This window comes from Camellia sinensis, chromosome 2, assembly GCF_055761805.1.
Source record: "Camellia sinensis isolate YWXY chromosome 2, ASM5576180v1, whole genome shotgun sequence".
Taxonomy (NCBI): Eukaryota; Viridiplantae; Streptophyta; class Magnoliopsida; order Ericales; family Theaceae; genus Camellia; species Camellia sinensis.
The window spans coordinates 153,537,544-153,558,116 of NC_138962.1; the positions used below are offsets into that span (position 1 = coordinate 153,537,544).

The 20,573-nt window shown below is 47.5% G+C and overlaps 1 protein-coding gene across 1 annotated transcript in view; it reads left to right on the plus strand.

The window, feature by feature from the left end:
* The first annotated feature begins 3,052 nt into the window (after nucleotides 1-3,052).
* Nucleotides 3,053-20,573, plus strand: part of LOC145819161 (uncharacterized) — a 46,424-nt gene continuing 28,903 nt past the window's right edge. The window contains exons 1-4 of the mRNA XM_082913121.1: nucleotides 3,053-3,364; nucleotides 14,924-15,517; nucleotides 15,597-15,695; nucleotides 15,907-16,228. Coding sequence (XP_082769247.1) covers nucleotides 3,053-3,364; nucleotides 14,924-15,517; nucleotides 15,597-15,695; nucleotides 15,907-16,228 — 1,327 coding nt within the window. The remainder of the gene's footprint in view (nucleotides 3,365-14,923; nucleotides 15,518-15,596; nucleotides 15,696-15,906; nucleotides 16,229-20,573) is intronic.

Genomic DNA, 20,573 nt, shown 5'->3' on the forward strand with positions numbered 1-20,573 from the left:
ACTCGCTCAGCACTTTTGCAGAACTAGACCTCCGCTCGAGCTCCCAACCCTACGCTCGAGCGTACAACACTGGACAACAAATACTGGATGGGTGTATTCCCTGCTCGAGCGCTAACATCTCCGCTCGAGCGGACAGGCCAAAAACCTGGGCAACTAGTTTTGGTTTCTAAACTCAACCAACCTGTAACAAACCCGCCCAACACATCCTATAACTCAAACACGAAGTAAAAAGGATGTAAACAAGATAATACACAACTACTAACATCCACGGACACAAGTCCGGATCACTGTTCAACAAGGGTAAACCCATGCCTTGTTCCTTGACTTAGTGATAGGAATTAGGCCTTAATTTGTTTGATTGGTTTGCATTTCATTTGACATGAAAGTTGCATACTTGGTTCCTTGGGCCATCATGCATGGAAATGCGTGATTGATGGTCCGAGAATCGAGGCACATGCCCCTTTGAGTCATTACCATGATAAGGGACATGATTGTTGCATACATGCCTTGAATTGTGCTGCCATGCTTTGCCTTGCCCTCTGTTGCTGTCATTTGCAGATTCTGTAGGAGCAAATTGCCGACCGGCAGTGTTAAGTGCCGACCGGCAATATCTTCTATGCCGATAGCTTCATTTTGTGCCGGTGACCACATCCCACTGCCGGTGGTGATTCCATTCAGTCGGTGGCACTCCCCAATGTCCAAGGATGCAGTTCTGAGGTTTTGGCAGCCTCCAGAGAAGTGAAGGAAGGAAAACAGAGGCAGCCTATGCATGGCGGTGCATTTCCGAGTAGGACCGGGCGTGCATTGCATCGAGCTCTCCTCCCGAGGCGTTTACTACTTTTCTTAGTTCAAATTAATTTGTTAATTAATTAATTAATTTGTAATATTTAATTAGCTTGCGTAGTTAATTAATCTGTAATATTTATTTGGTCCCTCCGAGTGAGGGCAAATCTGTAATAAGTGTGTGTGAGTGGTGTGTATGTCTCCCAATCCCCACTTTTTTCTTCCCTTTTACTTACCCGCTTTGTTGGTTAGTATTAGGGCATGTTTAATTTAGCATACCTTATGCTATGCATGCATGCATTCATGCATTTGTATTACATGCATCGGGCTCGGTACATCATGCTAACTGCATTCGTATTTCAAATTCCGAAATTGAATACGTGAGTCAATTGGTTATATTTCACATGCCATATTTAGGTTAGCCGAGCCTACTTCGATTGCATCCTGTATGTGTTGCATTAGGCAATTTAACATGAGCTAGGACATGCATGTTTGCTAACTAGTTTATTGTTTTGGCACGGAGTACGATGTAAGTATTTCCGCTTTAGCATACCACATGAGTGTGAATGTTGCCATGATAGCATGCTTAACATGTGGCTAAGTGTTTATGTGATAAACTGTTTGGATGCCTGTGGGTGGAGGTTGGATTGTTTGAGTTGGGAAAACTCGTTGAAATCCGTATTTTAGCCTACTTGCGAGTAGCAAACCCTAAAGCACTTTTCAAAACAAACGGATATGCAATGCTTATTTCCAAATTAGGCAATCTAGTCTATACTTGTTTGCTGTGCGCATAACATAGTAATTCTAGGCTAATAATTGGAATAAGAACATGTAATGTTTTCAAAATTAGATATCACGGTTAGTAGAGGCCGATCTTCGGATCGGGCGAGAGGGGGTGCTCATAGCTGACCTTCCCCAATCGTACCCTAGCTCCCGAGCCGAGACAACTCCGGTGATGACGGACATGTGGCCTTCGGCACCGAGTCAGGGTTTCCTAAATTCTCCCATTTTAAAAATATTTAGGTGGCGACTCTGTATCTGGCAAAGCAGTCCATGTTTGGCACTTCTTTTCAAAATCTGTTTTTCTCAAAACGATTTGCCAGAGTTGGACTCTTTGGTTCAAGATTTAGAACCGTGACACAAATCGAGTCCGAACTGTAGTAACCCCAAAACGAACAGAACGGGAGCTCACCCTTCCGGGGGCGTTCGGGGGATGTCTACAGTTTCTGGCGACTCTGCTGGGGAGTTTAGAGAGCTTGACTCGAACTCGTGATATCCTGTTTTGATTTCGCTTATATGTTTCTTTGCATTGCATGTGCATTGGTGCACCTAGGAACACAGTGTTTGCCATCTTCCATTCCTGAACGGTTTGCCGGAGGCTTGTCTTGTCAAGGCATGACCATAAGGCTGACCGGCTATGGGCTCTGACAGTATGGGAACACAAACCCCGGTTTTACCGGGGCACCCTTTTGACCATTCGACCTAGTACATATTCGGATCCATAATGACCATTCCAAGTTAGGACAGGTTGCTTACCCGATGTTAGGTTGTTTGAAAACTGCTGCGTGCATAGTGAAACCCTAGCTCCTGACAAAATAGGACAGGGAAATCCTACCCCAACATAGGGGTGTTTTGGTTCTCACTTATCTGCTATGTGCTTTAGAGTGTATCTCTGCAGGGAACGTACATGCCGGTTTGCAAGTTTGAGTATAGGGCCCGAGGGTACCAGTATCAGTGTTGTTGAGAATCAGTTATCTGCGGGTATCGGGTTCAGTTTTGGGAACAGTGATTCTGAGGAACAGTGATCAGTGGTGGAATACAGTTGTTCGGCTACGCCCGTGTTTGATCAGTTTGGGCTGAATTGCTGTCTGTTTTTTCTTTCAGTTCAGAGAGTCAGAGAGTTGATACAGAATAGTCAGCGTTCCCCCTTGCTGAGGCAGGACCTATGACGACTCCAAATTCAGAAGAGTTCGTAATTATGACGACCGCATTAGATCAAGGGATCACTCTGCAAAGTGAGGCCAACATTGATATGTCGCGTCCACCCAGGTCGCCTGTTGTGCACCCGGTCTGAGCCCCCCAGTTGTATCAGGCTCGTGAGCCCACCACCTTTGAACTAATGGGGATGATAGGTGATCTCCAGAGATCTGTGGCAGACCTCGCCTACGGAATGTCAGCTTCACCTCCAGCTGTACCATATGCCGGGAGTTTTGTACCCCAGGAGCCCCCGTTGTTGGGGCGAATTGTGATTGAACTGAGCCAACCGGAGATGGCCTCCAGCTATGGTAACGACATGCCAACATCAACCCGAACCCTCGATCAGGCTGAGGCCAGAGGAAAAGATAAAGCAAAGGCCGAGGCCGATCCTATTGAGCAACTGCTGTGGGCAGTCGAGGCTTTGAAAGCCGGGGGCATGAACAAGCAGCAGATAACCGCAGTAGTAGCAAAAACTGTGGAAGATGCTTTTCCCACTCCACCTGAGGGTAGTTCAAGCCAGTCAGGAAATCGGGATGGACCCCGTCATGCCGGAACAGTTCCTCTTATTCCCAGCCCTGTACCTGAGAAAGATCAGAAAGCTAAGGTGGCGCCTGCCGACCCTTTCGCCAGTGCGTCTAGCAAGAATCCTCAGACCACAAAGTATCTGCCTCGGGGACGCAGAGCCTTCCATCCCCTCCATATGCCTTTGTCTAGGGCGTTACTAATATTGGCTAAAAAGGGGCACCTTAAACCCCTCGAGCCTAGGCCTCTCCCGAAGAAACTCCCTGCCACACATGATGCTACCTTGTACTGCGCGTACCACCAACAGTTCGGTCACAGTACCGATGGTTGTTTCCGCCTTCGTCATGAGGTGCAAGATCTGATTGATAACGAGGTTATCCTCCCACCCACCTCGGCTAAGTCCGTTATCACCCAGTTGCTGGATTTTGAGGACACAGACACCGTGAGTATGTGATCAGAAAGTGAACCACCTGCGGGCGGCGTTCGGTATATATTTTTGGATGTGGCGTCTGGCACGCATTTTTGAGCGTCGGTGAAACCGAGTCTTGTAAATTCTGGCTCAAGTATCGAGTCAGTCTTTTGTTTTGAGTCTGTCTCTTTGTCTTGAGTCAGTCTTTTTGCTTAAGGGTCTGTCTTGTTGTATCGAGTCAGTCCCCTTTGTATAGAATACCAGGTGATTCTGGGGTCGTTGTCCCGAACACCATTGTGTCTTGTAATTACGTTTTTTTTTCCGTTTTTGAGTCTGTTTCTGCTGAGGGGCCAGTTATACCAACGAATCTGAATGAAACAGCTGTTGCTATCTCACTTTCATGCTTACTTTCAGTACAAGTGCCAGAGGATTTGAATGGGCTGACAGTACATCTCGCCTGCTCCCCTGTGCACCGAACTCATTGCATTAGCTAAAGTTTTTCAAAAACCCCTTTTTGAACACTGCGGTGATAAAAACGAAGAGGAAGGAATTCCTCGAGTTTTGCAAAATTTTGATCATTTTGAGAGAAAGAGAAGCATGCTAAGCCTTTTAATGAATGATACCATGCTTGTCAGCGTGAGTACTGGGAAGGACCCTGGCTTGATCCAGATTGGTTCCACACTATCTTCGGCACGAGCGATTTGTCGCTTTCTTAAAAACTTTCAAAAACAAATGTTTTACACGGCCCTGTGAAGACCTGTGTGGAACCGCTCTTGAGATTGTGCAGCCTAGGATCGCTCTCAGCCTCAAGATTCAACCTGTCCGTTTCGAACCTTGAACCCGTTCAGAAAGTTCAACGGTCGAACGTCAAGCAAGGTCTATATGGCCAGATCAGAAGCAGCCCTCGAACAAGAGGTACCAAAGTCGAATCAGAAGGATTAGGTCTCGCCGGAAGAAGCTCGTGGAGCGACCGGGATGGATTCCTCTGCAAATTATTGCAACAGCCGTTCTCCTAGATACAGGAAGGCTTCAATTTCAAAAAACCATTTGGCATGGACCTGCTACACTTTTACCTTTTGAGAGGCTCGTTGGGCCAAAAACCCGGAAGGGCGACCCAGGCAAAAGTTAGAGCAAGAAAAAAAGAAAATACAAAAAAAAGAAAATACAACAAAAAAAAAAGAAAAAAGAAAAATGCGAAAAAGAAAAGAAAAAGAAATGAACAAAAGAAAAGGAAAAGAAGCTCGCAAGGTCGAAAACCCGCATCGGGCACCTTGGCAAAAGTTCGAGCCTGAAAAGTGAAGGTTAAAATACCCGAGTGTACCTTAACCGGAACTACGTAAGGCTTGATTCCCATGTTTGGGATACGTAGGCAACTTCATCATGAAGTCCAGCCCCCAACGCTTTCATAGCGTCTCGGTCCATGCAATGGTTTTGACTTCATCCCAAAGTCTAGTCGCTAACACCTTCCAAGGTGATTGTGTCCATATATCTGTTGTGACCGTCTTCGTCACCTCTGTGTCCAAGAGTTCGACCACCACCAATGAAGAATGTTCGCGGACTGCTGCGGCGCCATCCAAACAAGGGGCAACTTCCCGTTGCCACGAGTTGCCGTGAGCCGCCGTTCAAACTAGGGGCAACTTTCCGTTGCCGTGCAGCGTTCTTCAAGCTAGGGGCAATTTTCCATTGCCTCCGATCTGAGGTTGCGCATCTCAAAGAGTAAGTTCCATGCTCGTTGAGCATCAGTGTAACAAGCCCGCGGGGGACCTCGCTACAACTCGGACTCTCTTTTGATAGTGTCGGTTCTAAGTCTGAACCAAAGAGTCCAAATCCGGCAAATCGTTTTGAGAAAACAGATTTTGAAAGAAGTGCCAAACATGGACTGCTTTGCCAGATACAGAGTCGCCACCTAAATATTTTATTTTGGGAAATTTAGGAAACCCTGACTCGTTGCCTAAGGCCACGTGTCCGTCATCACCAAAGTTGCCTCGGCTCGGGAACTTGGGTACGATTGGGGAAGGTCACTTCGTGAGCACCCCCGCTCGCCCGGTCAAAGACCGGCCTCTACTAACCATGATATCTGTTTTTGAAAACTTTGTATGTTCTTATTCCGGTTATTAGCCTAGGTTACTATGTGATGCTCGCAGCATATAAGTATAGACCGGGTCGCCTGAATTGGAACGAAACATTTTATGTTTGTTTGTTTGAAAATGGTTTGATGGTGCTACCCGCAGGTAGGCTAAGACGCGGATTTGCCACCCTCAGGTGGGCTTAGTAAAGATGGTTTTGCCACTATTCTAGTGGGCTTAAAACAAACATTTGATGAATTATTCCAATCCAAGTAACCCAACCTTCACCCACAGGCAATCAGGCAGATATATCACATAAGCAATTAGCCTCATGGTAAGCATGCTATCATGGCAATCATTCACACACATGCGAAGATGCTAAAGCATAAAACTTACCGAGTACTCCAAGCCAAAACAGAAACTATATTAGAAATCATGCATGATCCTAAGTATACCGAAATGCCTAATGCAACACATGCAAAAATGCAACTATAGCAGGCTCGGCTATTCTAAACATGGTATATGAAATGCTACAACTAACATGTATTCAATTTGGAATTGAAAGTACAATGCAGTTAGTATGGTGCGCCGAGCCCGGTGCATGCGATACAGATGAATGAAATGCAAACATGCTTATCATACTGTATGCTAATTAAAATATGCCCTAATCTAACCATCATAAGCGGATAAATAAAAGGGAGAAAGACGTGGGGTTGGAAGACATACATCACACTCACACACACTTATTACAGTTATGCCCTCGCGCAGAGGGTCCGAATAAATAATACAGGCCCAAATGAAAGAATATTACAGTCCCGAATAATATACAAATTCCTAATTAATTAAACAAATTAACTAAGAAAATTAAAAGACTGGCATGCAAGCCAGGGACTGCCTTGCTTCTGATGGATGATGCATGTCCGGGCTGCCTCGCGCGGAAATCCACCGGGATGCCCCAATTAGCCTCTGTTTGGTAGTTTTTCTTGGAATGCGTGCCAAGTCCCGGAAAGTTGCTGATCCCTTGTTTTGCTGTGACAGAGAGCAGGAAAGGGGCATAGCAATGTATTTCACAAATATATGCATGTCTCGATCCTCGTGCCACCAATTACGCATACCGAGGCATGATGGCCGAGGAGTCGAAATGCACAATTCAATATAGAATGCATGCACATGAAGACACAACTAAAACCTAACTCCATCATGGGTAATCCGGAGTGTCGGTGACTGGGGAATTGAGACACATTCCGTCACTCGGAGTACGAAATGTTCCTCGGTTCCCGTGCCCAGGCTAACTCCTATCCCGAACACGATGCAATATGCATGATATGCATGAAATGCGGCTAAGATACAATCCTAACATATATAATGCTATGAAAATGAGATGCCTCGAAATGCGTGCATGCGGGCACGCAAACCGAGAAAGTGCATGAGAAATACAGATGATGTGGAAATGTGATACAGAATGCAAGATGACGATGTGCCTCGAAATGCGTGCCCACGGGCACGCAAACCGAGGTAATGCAGATATGGAAATGGAGTGCCTCAAAATACGTGCACACGGGCACGCAAACCGAGGCAATACAGATATGAAAATGAAGTGCCTCGAAATACGTGCACACGGGCACGCAAACCGAGTTAATGCAGATATGGAAATGGAGTGCCTCGAAATACGTGCACACGGGCACGCAAACCGAGGCAATGCAGATATGGAAATGAGGTTCCTCGAAATACGTGCACACGGGCACGCAAACCGAGGCGATACAGATATGAAAATGAAGTGCCTCGAAATACGTGCACACGGGCACGCAAACCGAGGCGATACAGATATGAAAATGAAGTGCCTCGAAATACGTGCACACGGGCACGTAAACTGAGGCAATACAGATATGGAAATGGAGTGCCTCGAAATACGTGCACACGGGCACGCAAACCGAGGCAATGCAGATATGGAAATGAGGTGCCTCGAAATACGTGCACACGGGCACGCAAACCGAGGCGATACGGATATGAAAATGAAGTGCCTCGAAATACGTGCACACGGGCACGCAAACCGAGGCAATACAGATATGGAAATGAAGTGCCTCGAAATACGTGCACACGGGCACGCAAACCGAGGCAATACAGATAGCAATGTAAATGGCATACGGAATGCAATATGGACTTATACTAACATGAGAGAGCCTCAGCCGCACTCACATAAGATGCCGGTGGCAGAAAATGAAGTGCCTCGAAATGCGTGCACTCGGGCACGCAAACCGAGGTAATGATAAAATGCAATGAAATGGCATGGAAATGACAAGTGGACTTATACCAACATGAGAGAGCCTCAGCCGTACTCACATGGGATGCCGATGGCAGAAAATAGAGTGCCTCGAAATGCGTGCACTCGGGCACGCAAACCGAGGCGATGCAAAATGTGACGAAATGGCATGGAAATGACATGCAAGCATGCTAATGGAATTTTAGTGACAAAATATGGGGGAAAACAGTCCCGAAATGAAGCGAAATGATACCGAATGCAAGGAAATGCCCCGAAATGCAACACTAGGCACCCGAAATGGCCTACAGCTATGCCAAACATGCACAATACGAACATGCAATGCAAAGACAGAAGCTATACAGTCCCAAAAAATTCACTTTCACAGTTATAAACATGGCCAAACAGCAAGCATAGGTATGGAAAAAAAAGCATGCAAGAAAAGGGGCCAAAGGATGGCCAAAGAGGCAAGTGATATAAGCAAGGCCCAAACTGAAAAATTTCCTTCTACAAAACTGAAGAGGGACCAAAAATATGAACATTTACAGTATATGGCCGACCTCAAATCAGTGTACAAGCATGGTAGAATTATGATGCAAAATTAGGCTCAAAGTGGCTACAACATGAAGTATACCAAATAATCACCAAACAGCCAATGACCCTTAACAAAATATGTATAATGGACCAAAATAAGCACTTTTCAAGAACTGTAAAATGGCCAAAAACAAAAGCATGATAGGTTAACTAAACATGCAAGATTGGGGAATAAAGGGAGGATATAACATGAAGTGACCTATGGAGACCCCAAACCATGAAAGGACCTAAATGAAAGATGAAGTATGGACCAAAATAAGAACTTTTCCAGAACTGTAAAATGGCCAAAAACAAAAGTATGGTGGGCTGCCATTGCATGTAAGATTGGGGAATAAAAGGGGGATATAACTACAAGTGATACATGGAGACCCCAAACAATGTTGAGCCCTTCTCCAATGTTGAAGAGGGGCTCAAAATAAGCCTAATGTCAGTTTACAACATGCTCGAAAATAAATTTCTCATGGGTCAAAAATAGCATGCAAAACTATGACATACAAGAGGATCAATGAAGCAAGTGTGTCATGGAGGGCTCAAACAGGGTTGAGCCCTTAATGAAAGATGAAAATGAGTTCAAAATAGGCCCCTTTCCAGTTAGGTCCGGAGCTTGAAACAAAAAGCAAATGAGGCTTAGAAAGTGATCAAGAAAAGGGCCAAAAGTGGGAAAGTGTTACTTACCCTTGAAGATCTAGTCTTTGGTTGCTTCTTGGATGGATTTGCAGCTTCTTTGCCCTTCAAGAACCTCTCCTTGTTGCTGGAAAAGAGATGGTGGTGGTAGGGCTTGGTGGTATATAAGGAATGGTGGTTAGTGAGTTAGGGTTTTTTGAAGGTTTGAGAGGTATAACAATGGAGACTAGGGTTGAGGCTTGGAGATGAAATTTTCTAACCCTAATGAAGAAGAGCCTCAGCTGGTTATATGGGCAAGAAAGGGGTGTAAAAGGGGGGTGAAAAGGAGAGAGAAACTGTCTCCCAAAATATCCCCCGGATACAGAAAATATCTGGGGGGTATTGCCTAACAGCTGGAAAGGGAACAGTGCAAGGAAGCTGGCCGGCCTGGCACCTTTGTTGCAGGTGGCCGGCCGGCCACACCCCCTAGCCGGCCGGCTAGGGGTCAAAAGGGTCAAGCACATTTTCTGGCCGGCCAGGTATTGGGGAGGTACCCCTATGTGTGCTCAACACAACCCTGTGGTTGAAAGTTGGAGAAAGTGTGGCTAAGGGGTTCAACATTGGCTTGGAAAGAGGGGGTCAAAAGGGTCAATTGGCTTTAATGGCCGGCCACCAACTTTTAGGAGCCTCTGATGTGTGTAGATCACAGATATGTGGTTGAAATTTGGAGAAAATGGGCCCAAGGTATTCAACATTGCAATGGAAGAGAGGGGCAAAAAAGTAATTTTACAATTACTGGCCGGCCATGCTTTTTTAGGGGCCTCCCAAGTGTGTAGATCACAGCTATGTGGTTGAAAGTTGGCAACACTAACCCTAGGGTGTTCAACATTGGCCCGGAAGTTGGAAAAACGGGCTCCGGGAGGCTCCGGAGGAGAGATAACTGACTGATGCAACAATTACTGGCCTCCCACCCTTCAGTGACCTTCCTGGTGATAAAACAGAGGTACCTGCCAAAATTGAACAAAAACCGATGAAAAACGAATGCTCGGGGGCCAAAACACGCAGTTCGAGGCCCCGAAAATTGACTGTTAAGCAACGAAAATGGCATTCGGCCACGAAGTGGGTTTCTGAGACCCCAGTGTCCCTCAAAAGGGAGCAAATAGGAAGTATGCCAAAAACCAGAGCAAACGGAGATGATTAGGCGGTCCCGAACCGAGGCACACGGCCTGACGGCTCCGAAAACCGGGAACCGGACTCCGAAATGGGCGAAATGGCCTACGGCCACAAAATGTAGCCTACGGACATTGAGAGATGGTCTACAGGACCTCTCCCTCCCCTCAGGAAAAGAAACAGAGAAAACCGAGTCTGGTTCGCAAATCGAGACAAGGCACAGAAGAGGGTTCGGAAGTCCGGAGGCAGGGCTCGCGGCCGCGTCTCTGAAACTTCTGAACGAGCACATTATGCAACATCACCAAGCGCTCAATCGGTGACGTCTGAGTCTTAAGGTCGGTCAAAAATGGGGTGTCTACAGTTGCCCCTCTTTGACAGAACTCGAAAGTCACAAGTGACGGGAGTGAATGTCAAAGCCCAGAGACGACCCATTTTTGACAAGGCCGAAGACTTAGACAAACATACAAGATAACACAGAGGTGCCCGCAGGCATGCCCGCAGGCAGGGGGCAAGATGCAAAATGATTTTGATAATTGGACTTACACGCTTCGCGATGCCGGTTTGGAAGTCGGATGTGCCCGCAGGCAGGGGCGAGATGCAAAATGATATGCAAGAAGACTTTGATGATTGGACTTACACGCTTCGCGAAGCCGGTTTGAAAGTTGGACTTATATGCTACGCGAAGCCGGTTGTAGAGTGGACTTATACGCTACGCGAAGCCAAGGTGTAGAGTGGACTTATACGCAACGCGAAGCCAAGGTGTAGAGTGGACTTATACGCAATGCGAAGCCAAGTTTCAGAGTGGACTTATACGCAAAGCGAAGCCAAGTTTCAGAGTGGACTTATACGCAAAGCGAAGCCAAGGTTGTAGAGTGGACTTATACGCAAAGCGAAGCCAAGTTTCAGAGTGGACTTATACGCAAAGCGAAGCCAAGGTTGTAGAGTGGACTTATACGCAAAGCGAAGCCAAGGTTGTAGAGTGGACTTATACGCAAAGCGAAGCCAAGTTTCAGAGTGGACTTATACGCAAAGCGAAGCCAAGGTTGTAGAGTGGACTTATACGCAAAGCGAAGCCAAGGTTGTAGAGTGGACTTATACGCAAAGCGAAGCCAAGGTTGTAGAGTGGACTTATACGCAAAGCGAAGCCAAGTTTCAGAGTGGACTTATTCGCAAAGCGAAGCCATGGTTGTAGAGTGGACTTATACGCAAAGCGAAGCCAAGGTTGTAGAGTGGACTTATACGCAAAGCGAAGCCAAGTTTCAGAGTGGACTTATTCGCAAAGCGAAGCCAAGGTTGTAGAGTGGACTTATACGCAAAGCGAAGCCAAGTTTTAGAGTTGACGTGCCCGCAGGCAAGGGCAAAATGCAAAATGATTTTGATAATTGGACTTACACGCTTCGCGATGCCGGATTGAAATGCGGATGTGCCCGCAGGCGGGGGGGTAAAATGCGATTGAAAGGGCAAGAAGCCGAAGGTAACTTGATGATCATGCAAATGCAGCATGCTGTAATGAAGCGAGTATTCGCAAATATACGCAACAATTTTAAGCAGGAATGCAAAGCAACAACTACATTTCATGCAGTCAAGAATGCGAAGAATTATTCAATTCTCGCCACGTCTCACACGGAGAAGATACAATACCTGCACGATTCGTCTGGTCGCACCAGCCTCAAATGAACCATACATACAATATCGTGCCTGCAAAAGGGAGAAATTCAACAAGCACAATATGCTAACAATCTATGTTCAATGTAATTCAAAAGTTTGGCACGCGCAGTGCTGGTGAGTGAACGCATGATGGTGCGAGAGAAATGTGCGTGACAACGCATGCTCAACCACAGAGGTACGGTAATATCAAGAAATGTACACCACAATGCAAGTATATTCATCAGAATGCAAGTTACGCGCATGACAGTGCAAAGCGAACATGAATCAAAACGCCCGTTTGTCATGGAAGAACGAGCACGAAAACGCGCATTTCGGCGAAGGCAACTCGATCACAACCTCTGATTCGCTTCTAGGAAGGACCACAACACATTCACAAAAGATACACTTCAATTCTGATGAATGATGGTGAGACACAAGTCAGAACTTGAAACCGGAGTTCCGGTGGAGCAATTTCGCGACCGGAAGTGCACTTTTCTCGAACTTTTTCAGGTCCCGGGGACTCCGATCCTCCTCAAAATTTGCAGGGAGCTAGGTGAGCATGTGGGGAGCATGGCCGGCCGTTTATCTTCCCAAGGGGGGGTGGCCCACCACTTTCCACTAAAGCTAATGGCTGGCCGGCCATTTCTGCAAAAAGCAGATAGCTGGCCGGCCAGAAAAAGGGGCCGGCCGGCCATTCACTTTTTCAGGGGCATTTTGGTCCTTTTCCCTCCCTTTTGCATGCCTTTTCAACCAAGGCTTGAGGCCTATAAATAGCAGCCGAACCTCCCCATTCTTCTTGCCTCTTTCAACTCTTTCCTCTCCAGATCTGAGTTTCACGCGCGTTTTCCTACATTCCGCGCAAATTGTTTTCGCAAAAACTTTCAGTTTCAGGCACTTTGGAGCGATTAAATTCCGGCTTCGGAGCTTCTTTTCGCATTTCCGCCACTTGAAGTAAGTTTGTCTCAATATTTGGAACATTTTCTCGGGAGTTGACTTTTGTTGACTTTTTTTTCAATTTTGGCTCATTTTGCTCATCTTTACTCCTTTTGCAGATCTTTTGACGATGGCAGGCGACCCTTCTCATAGTGGAGGTTTTCTGGGTGCCGGGGGCGATTTTGATCCTATGACTCTACCCCCGAGGGTCCGGCCTTTCATTCCCGGGAGGTACCGTCCGCGGGCACACAACCTCCCGCGCGCTGTTTTCCGTCACTTTACCAGCTTTGACGAGGGAGCACCCGGGGATCTGCTTCTCAGGGAGCCGGAGCAGCATCTTTCTCACGAGGCCCGAGAGGTATTTACTTCATCTCCTGCATTTTTGAATATTCCGTGCCTTTGCCATGCTTTAACTCGCAGTTTAGCTTATGACATAATATTTCGCTTGCATCTTGAACATGTAATTTAGAACACCCGAATCCCTGAACACCCGGCTCACTATTAATTGCGAACACACAGCCCAGATTAGAACGCACGGCTCAAACACTGATTTGTCGAACTCACGGCCCGAATTTGAAAGTGAACACACAGCCCACACTGATTTTCTGAAATCTGAACGCACAGCCCAAATTAAATAGTGAACACGCAGCCCAAACTTCAAATTTTCTGAACACGCAGCCCAAGTAGATAGTGACCATACAGCCCACAGATTAACTGAAAGTAGAACACGCAGCCCAAAATTCAAACTTTCTGAATACGCAGCCCAGACTAGAATTTGCATGTAGCTTATTTCACTTCATCGGCACACAGCCCATTTCATTTCATTGGCACACAGCCCATTCATTTCATTGGCACACAGCCCATTCATTTCATTGGCACACAGCCCATTTCATTATTGACACATGTATTCATTCTGAATGCAGGGTGGTTCCCGCAGCGTGCGAGGGTACGGCTCCACCATTGCGCGGGACTGGTATGCCGAGCTCCCGGAGGCCGTCCGAGGCTTGGTGGACTTGGCCTGATTTGGACCCTTCTGCATCGGGTTGTCACGTTGCCCCGCCAGGAGGACATTGATGGCAGCTTTGGTAGAGAGATGGTGGGACACCACCAATTCCTTTCATTTCTCTGCCACCGGGGATATGACCATGACCCCCTTTGATTTTGCTGTATTGACCGGCTTAGATGTCGGAGGTTGGTCCATCCCTTATGATGAGGATATGGGCGAGTGGGAGGACGCCTGGATGCATCTGTTGGGGGCTCGCCCGCCTGTTGATAGGGTTTCGGGTAGAGTCCGATATACTTGGTTCTCATCCCATTTCCGGCGGGCAGAGATGGTGCCTGAGACCCCCGAGGAGATAGAGCAGTATGCCCGCGGTTTCCTCATGTTCCTCTTCGGGACTACCGTGTTCGCCGACAGAGGGAACACCGTCGGGCTATATTTGCTGAGCGCTCTAGTCGACCTATCACAGGTCCATCGTTATGACTGGGGGGGCGCCGGCCTGGCTACCCTCTATTTTTACATGAGCGCGACATCCCGCGGGCGGGGCGATTTGCTTGGCGGATACTGGAGAGCTTGGGAGGTACTTTCTGTCCCCTTGATTTACATTTCTGCTTTTCATTACTTGCACACTGCACACACGGCGCACTTTTACAGTCTGCATTTTTGCTCTCAGCATTTCGCACTTACATTCTGCACTACTTTTCTCAGCTATGGGTTTATGTGTACTTCCCATCCTTAGCCCCAGAGCTGGAGGTGGTGGGGATTCCCGTGACCCCGTATTCTTTGATATTCGAGGGCCCGTACCGTCCGAGACCCCGAGAGACCCTCCTTCGCCTGCGGCAGTACTTTGACACTGTGCGCCATTCAGAGGTACCTCAGAACTTTCAGTTCTTTTCATTTTCATCTTTGATTTGCTCTGTACATTCTGATTTCTGATCGGTTTATGCATTCATCATCCGCAGATTACATGGCAGCCCTGGGTGTCCCTGGGTGACGATCTCCGAGTTCAGTATAGAGGAGCATCGGATATCTCCCAGTACAGGGTCCTGCTTGAAGGGCCAGTGGGCAGGGCATGGTTCTTGGGGGAGCGCTTTCTGCGCCAGGTATGGGGGTATCTCTCTCAGGATATTCCCGCAGTACCTCCCGCCAGCATGCGGACGGCTGACAGACTCTCTTACACAGAGGTGGTCGGCGCCATGCTGGGCACTGATGCTTTGCTATACGTTGAGGAGGGGGACTACGCCACCTACCGTCATGTATACTTGATGCCCCCATTGACGGAAGCTCGTATCCCGATGATGAGGCCTGCCGGTATGTCATCCTCGGGTCAGGCTCGGGCTCGGGCTGCAGACGCCCCTTCTACCAGCGGGGCCGGTACTTCTAGAGGTGGGAGTAGACCGTTTCCTCCGGCTCCGTCAGTTCACCCTCATGTCGGATGGCCGGATATGCCCACTGAGTTGATGGCGTGGCAGTATGGGGCTGGCTTTCCGACTCCGATCCCACTAGAGCCTCCGATGCCCAGTGATCGATACGCCATTGACCCAGACTCACCGCCGGTATGCTCCACTTTTCCATTCATCATTCAGATGTTTAGACACTCCTCTGTTTACTGATGATTATGAGTTCATTTTGCAGCCATCGCGAGGGTACATGGAGGAGGTGGTTGGACTGGTGGCCACACTCGAGGGCATGGTCCTGCGTAGGGAGGCACAGTTGTCTGTCGCGGGCATCCAGGTACCCTTCAGTCTTCTGACACTTATCATATCTTCTGATGACATGCTGATTTCTACTGCGTCAATAGACTGTCTGTGTAGAGCACATCTGACACACACCCCACTTGGACACTGTATTTATATGCACCCACTTCATGTAGCCTTTGCTTGTATCTGCATCTGATGTATATATATTTGGACTGATGCATTTGAATTGAACTCTTTGCTTTCAGATGCCTTCGTGGTCAGGCCAGCCGCAGACCAGGCCATCTGGGCCTCCTTGGGGAGCTGGGCCATCTAGGCCTTTTCAGGGGGCGGGGTCATCCCGAGGAGCCGGGCCATCTAGGCCTTTTCGAGGAGCTCGAGGGGGGACCGCTCGCAGACGCAGGGCTCACGTCGTGGAGGTGGAGCCTGAGGAGGAGGAGGAGGAGGCTACAGATCGTCAGTCCGAGACATCTGCTGGGGAGGAGGATGCTGAGGGGAATACTGCGGATGACGGCGCCGACTCAGATGACGATGATGCTGTGGAGATTATCCCGCAGAAGAGGATGAGGAGTGCTTCTCGTTCCCGCTCCCGAGGACTCTGATGCTGCTACTTCCTGCTTTATTTTTCTTTTTGTTAGTAGTTTGTAGCGCTTTGCACATTGTTAGGCAGTTTTATTTTTTGTAAAACTTGTACCTTTGTTCATTGTAAAGCATGATGAAATGAAATAGCTTTTGAAAAGATGTTTGTATTCTGAACTTTTAGCATCGTATCGCATCAAATATTTTGCACCAAATGAATTTGAATGGAAATGTGCATTGTGTAATTACCAAGTCAGGTAGTGAACCGACGCAACAAACTAAGCAACTTAACTTACTAAGATATAACAGAATCTTTAGCAAGTTTACAACTCGATAAGCAAAATGCAACAATGCAAATAAACAAGACTTTAACAAAAATTGCTTAAACAGAGAGCAATGACTCAAAAACACAAAACGCGTCCGCTCGACAAACAACTCGATAAGCAAAACAACAACTCGATAAACAAAAACTCAATGACAACAAAGCGTACTTCGGACGATCTGGGCATCGGAACGCATCCGGAATGAAAGCCTATGACTCTCCCGTTGCATGGCAATGCTTGAAACTTTCCTCAAAAGGGTAAAACAGGGCCAATGAGATACACTGCAACATTGCTGGCCATCCTTAGGAGCCGGCCGGCCATTTTCCTGGAGAGAGACAGCTGGCCGGCCATTTCTGAAAAAGTAAATGGCTGGCCGGCCAGAAAAGGTGGCCGACCGGCCACTCAGTCCTGCAGCCTCCAGATTTTTGACACGTGTCCCCGTGAATAGTGTTTTTCCCTTTATAAAAGCCTCAACTTTGGGAACATTCATTTCATCTTAGTTTTAGACAAAGATGGAGGCGTTTCTCGCAGAAAATGTCATATCTTGGATCTCTTCCTTGGATGGCTCGGAGAAGTTGAATTTCCGGGGTTTCGGTTTGAATGCACTATTCACGCTGAGCCGTACTCCGCTACATCTCCCTTTTCTCCATGCCGCGGCGAGGTTTTGGAATCCAGTGACGCATGTTTTTAGTTTCGGCGGCCAAGAGATGTGTCCCACTTTTGAAGATTTTCAGGTTTTGATGGAGTCTGAAAGCTCTGAAGTGATCCTGCCCCAGCTCCGTTTTGGCCATGCTCAGGCTTTAGGGCGGATGTGTGGGCTCACGGCGCATGACGCTCAATCTCTGATCTGCAGTGGGGAACTTGACATCCTCGGTTTGATTCATCGTTTTTCCGATGCCGGTGACCGCAACAACCATTACTGGCAAGGCTTCCGGCAACACGCCCTCTGCTTGTGTTTGTTGTCTCGTTTTCTGCTTTCCTCGGGTTTTGGCGGAGCTAACATCCGTCTGATTGAAGTCGCCCGAGGCTTGAGAGAAGGAAAGAGCTGCATTGCCATGACCTTGGCTGAGACATTGATGGGCTTAGATTCTGTCTACCGCCGAGAGACGACTGGATTTGCCGGGAGTCCACTACTGCTACAGGTAATGTTTCCCACCTATTCTCACATATATATTTGTTCACATCACTCGACCCTCAGGCTCGGTTTTTCTCACAAAACCCTTGTCTCACTTTTCTCTCATCGTACATCTCTCTATTCTTTATTCTCTCATTTTCCATCCCTCCCCAGGTATGGTTAATGGATAAGTTGCAGGTTGTGGACTCTTGCCCGGCCTATTCAGCTCGAGGCTACTTCTTTCGGCAACGCCTAGTCAGCGCCCTTGACGAAGGGTGGTGGTTTGATTGGATGTGCAATTTGTCCGCAGACGGCATTGCTTGGCGTTGCCCTTGGCTTAACCTCCCGGCAATGAGCTACAGTATGTCTCGGTTGGTTGGGATCCAGTTAGTTGGTCTCACCCACTGCGTATTTTACTTTCCGTTCCGGTTCTTGCGCCAGTTTGGCCATGATCAGATTTGCCCACCAGAGGGGATTGAGTACCCGGCTGCTTTCCCGATCCGAGGCGCACAACTTGCGCCATACGCCACGGCATGGAGGACTAGAGAGCTCCTGGCCCCCGCTCCCACTTTCAGTTGCACTTTGTCTGACGAATGTTTGGATTGGCTCAATGAGGAGGCACAGATTGGGCCTAGCTTGGCGTCAGATGCTTCAACCAGCTCTGGGAGGGGGCGCAGAGACACTTGACTCGACTATGCCCCAGATTTATTGCTTTATTAGAACTTTCAAGTTTTCTTTATGATTGTAATAAAAAAGCAGCTTGGATTGTATGCAAGAGTAGGAGAACTCTGTTTTGAAATCAATGAAATTGAAATTTGTGGTACTGAAAATTTTCCGGTTTTGGTCCAAAAATGGTCTAAGTTGTAAAAAGGTTAATTTGAACAAAATCAACTTTTACTAAAACTTTTCAAAACCGTTTTCGATATGGATCAAAAATGGACACACCCAAGATCTACCACTGAGATGCACAACCCCAGATCCTCGCAACTGGAAAGTTGCCCCTAGTTTCAAGAACACCGCGGCACTGCCTGGCAACGGAAAGTTGCCCCTAGTCTGAATGACGCTGCACAGTTGTAGCAACGGAAAGTTGCCCCTAGTCTGAAATAGCACTGTACCGGAGATCGCGATAAATGCTGATGGATAAAGATGACTAAGATGATCAAAATGGACAAAGTTGATCGAGGAAGAGTTTATGGCTGAACTTCAAGATGAAGTTGCCTACGTATCCCGAAGATGGGAATCAAGCCTTACGTAGTTCAGGCTTAGGTTCACTCGGGTATTTTCACTCTCCTTTTACGCTCTAACTTTTGCCAAAGCCGCCCTTTACGGGTTTTCAACCTTGCGAGCTCAGTTTTTATATTTTCTAATTTTTCGTGCTCTGGCTTTTGCCTAGGTCGCCCTTTCGGGTTTTCGGCCTAGCGAGCCTCTCAAGGATAATATTTCTTCAACTTGTCCATATTGATCGGTTGCGAAAACTCCAAGCCATCTAGATCCATCAGAACCACAGCTCCACCTGACCAGATAGCTTTGATGATGTAGGGACCAGTCCAATTGGGTCTGAACTTGCCCCTTGGGTCGTGGATGGGAGCTCGGTTGTCCTTGAGCACTAGATCCCCTTCCTTTAGATTCCTGGACTTAACTCTCTTGTTGAAAGCCCGGGCAATTCTGCGCTGATAACCTTGGACATGGTACAGTGCTTTCAGTCTTGTTTCATCAAATAGCATGAGTTCTTCGAATCTGCTCTGCTGCCAGTCTGCTTCGGCTATTTGGCATTCAGCCAATACTCGTAATGACGGAACCTCAATCTCAATAGGTAGAACGGCCTCCATTCCATAGACCAAGGAATACGGAGTCGCCCCGGTAGAAGCTCTGATTGAAGTTCTGTAGCCCCACAGAGCAAATGGCAGCTTATCTGGCCAGTCCCGATAGGTTTCCACCATCTTCTGTAGTATATGCTTGATATTCTTGTTGGCGGCCTCAACCGCTCCGTTGGTCTGCGGCCTGTATGTAGATGACTTGTGAAAAGCCACGTTGTATTTCTCCAACAAGTCTATCACTTCCTTCTTGAAGTGGGAACCATTATCTGAGATGATCTCGTTTGGGACCCCGTAGCGACAGATGATGTTGTTTTTGATAAACTTTGCGACGTGTGAAGCTTTCAACACCGCATATGATTGGGCCTCGACCCACTTTGTAAAATAGTCTATCGCTACTAGGATGAACTCATGCCCGTTTGACCCCTTCGGAGTGACAGCCCCGATCACATCAATTCCCCAGACTGAAAATGGCCATGGAGAAGTCATGTTGTACAACTTTGACGGCGGGATGTTCATGCGATTTGCATGAATCTGACATTTGTGGCATCGCCGAACAAAACCGATACAATCCTCCTCCATGGTTGACCAGTAGTAACCTTGTCTGAGGATCTTCCGCGCTAGCATTACTCCATTCATGTGCGCGCCGCATTCTCCTCCATGGATGGCCTCCATCAAGCGCTTTGACTCTTCGGCTTCTACGCACAGCTTGTGCATTCCCAGATGACCTCTTTTATACAGTTTTCCCCCGCAAATGATGAACTGAACGGCCATTCTTCTGATTGCCCTCTTGTCCTTGGCATTTACCCCTGGCGGATATGCTTCCTTTTCTAAGAAATTCCAGATGTCGAAATACCAGGGGTTTTCGTCTTGAACCTCATCTATGGCGGAAATCGACTCGTATGCTGGCACAAACTTCTGGTCAATAATGACTGGACGCATCCGGACTCCGGACGGGATGTCTATCATGGAAGATAGAGTTGCTAATGAATCTGCAAACCTGTTGTTCTCTCTTACAAGGTGGGTGAAATTTAGCTTCTCAAACCGAGGAATCAACAAATCCAAGGCTTGGTGGTAGATTATCA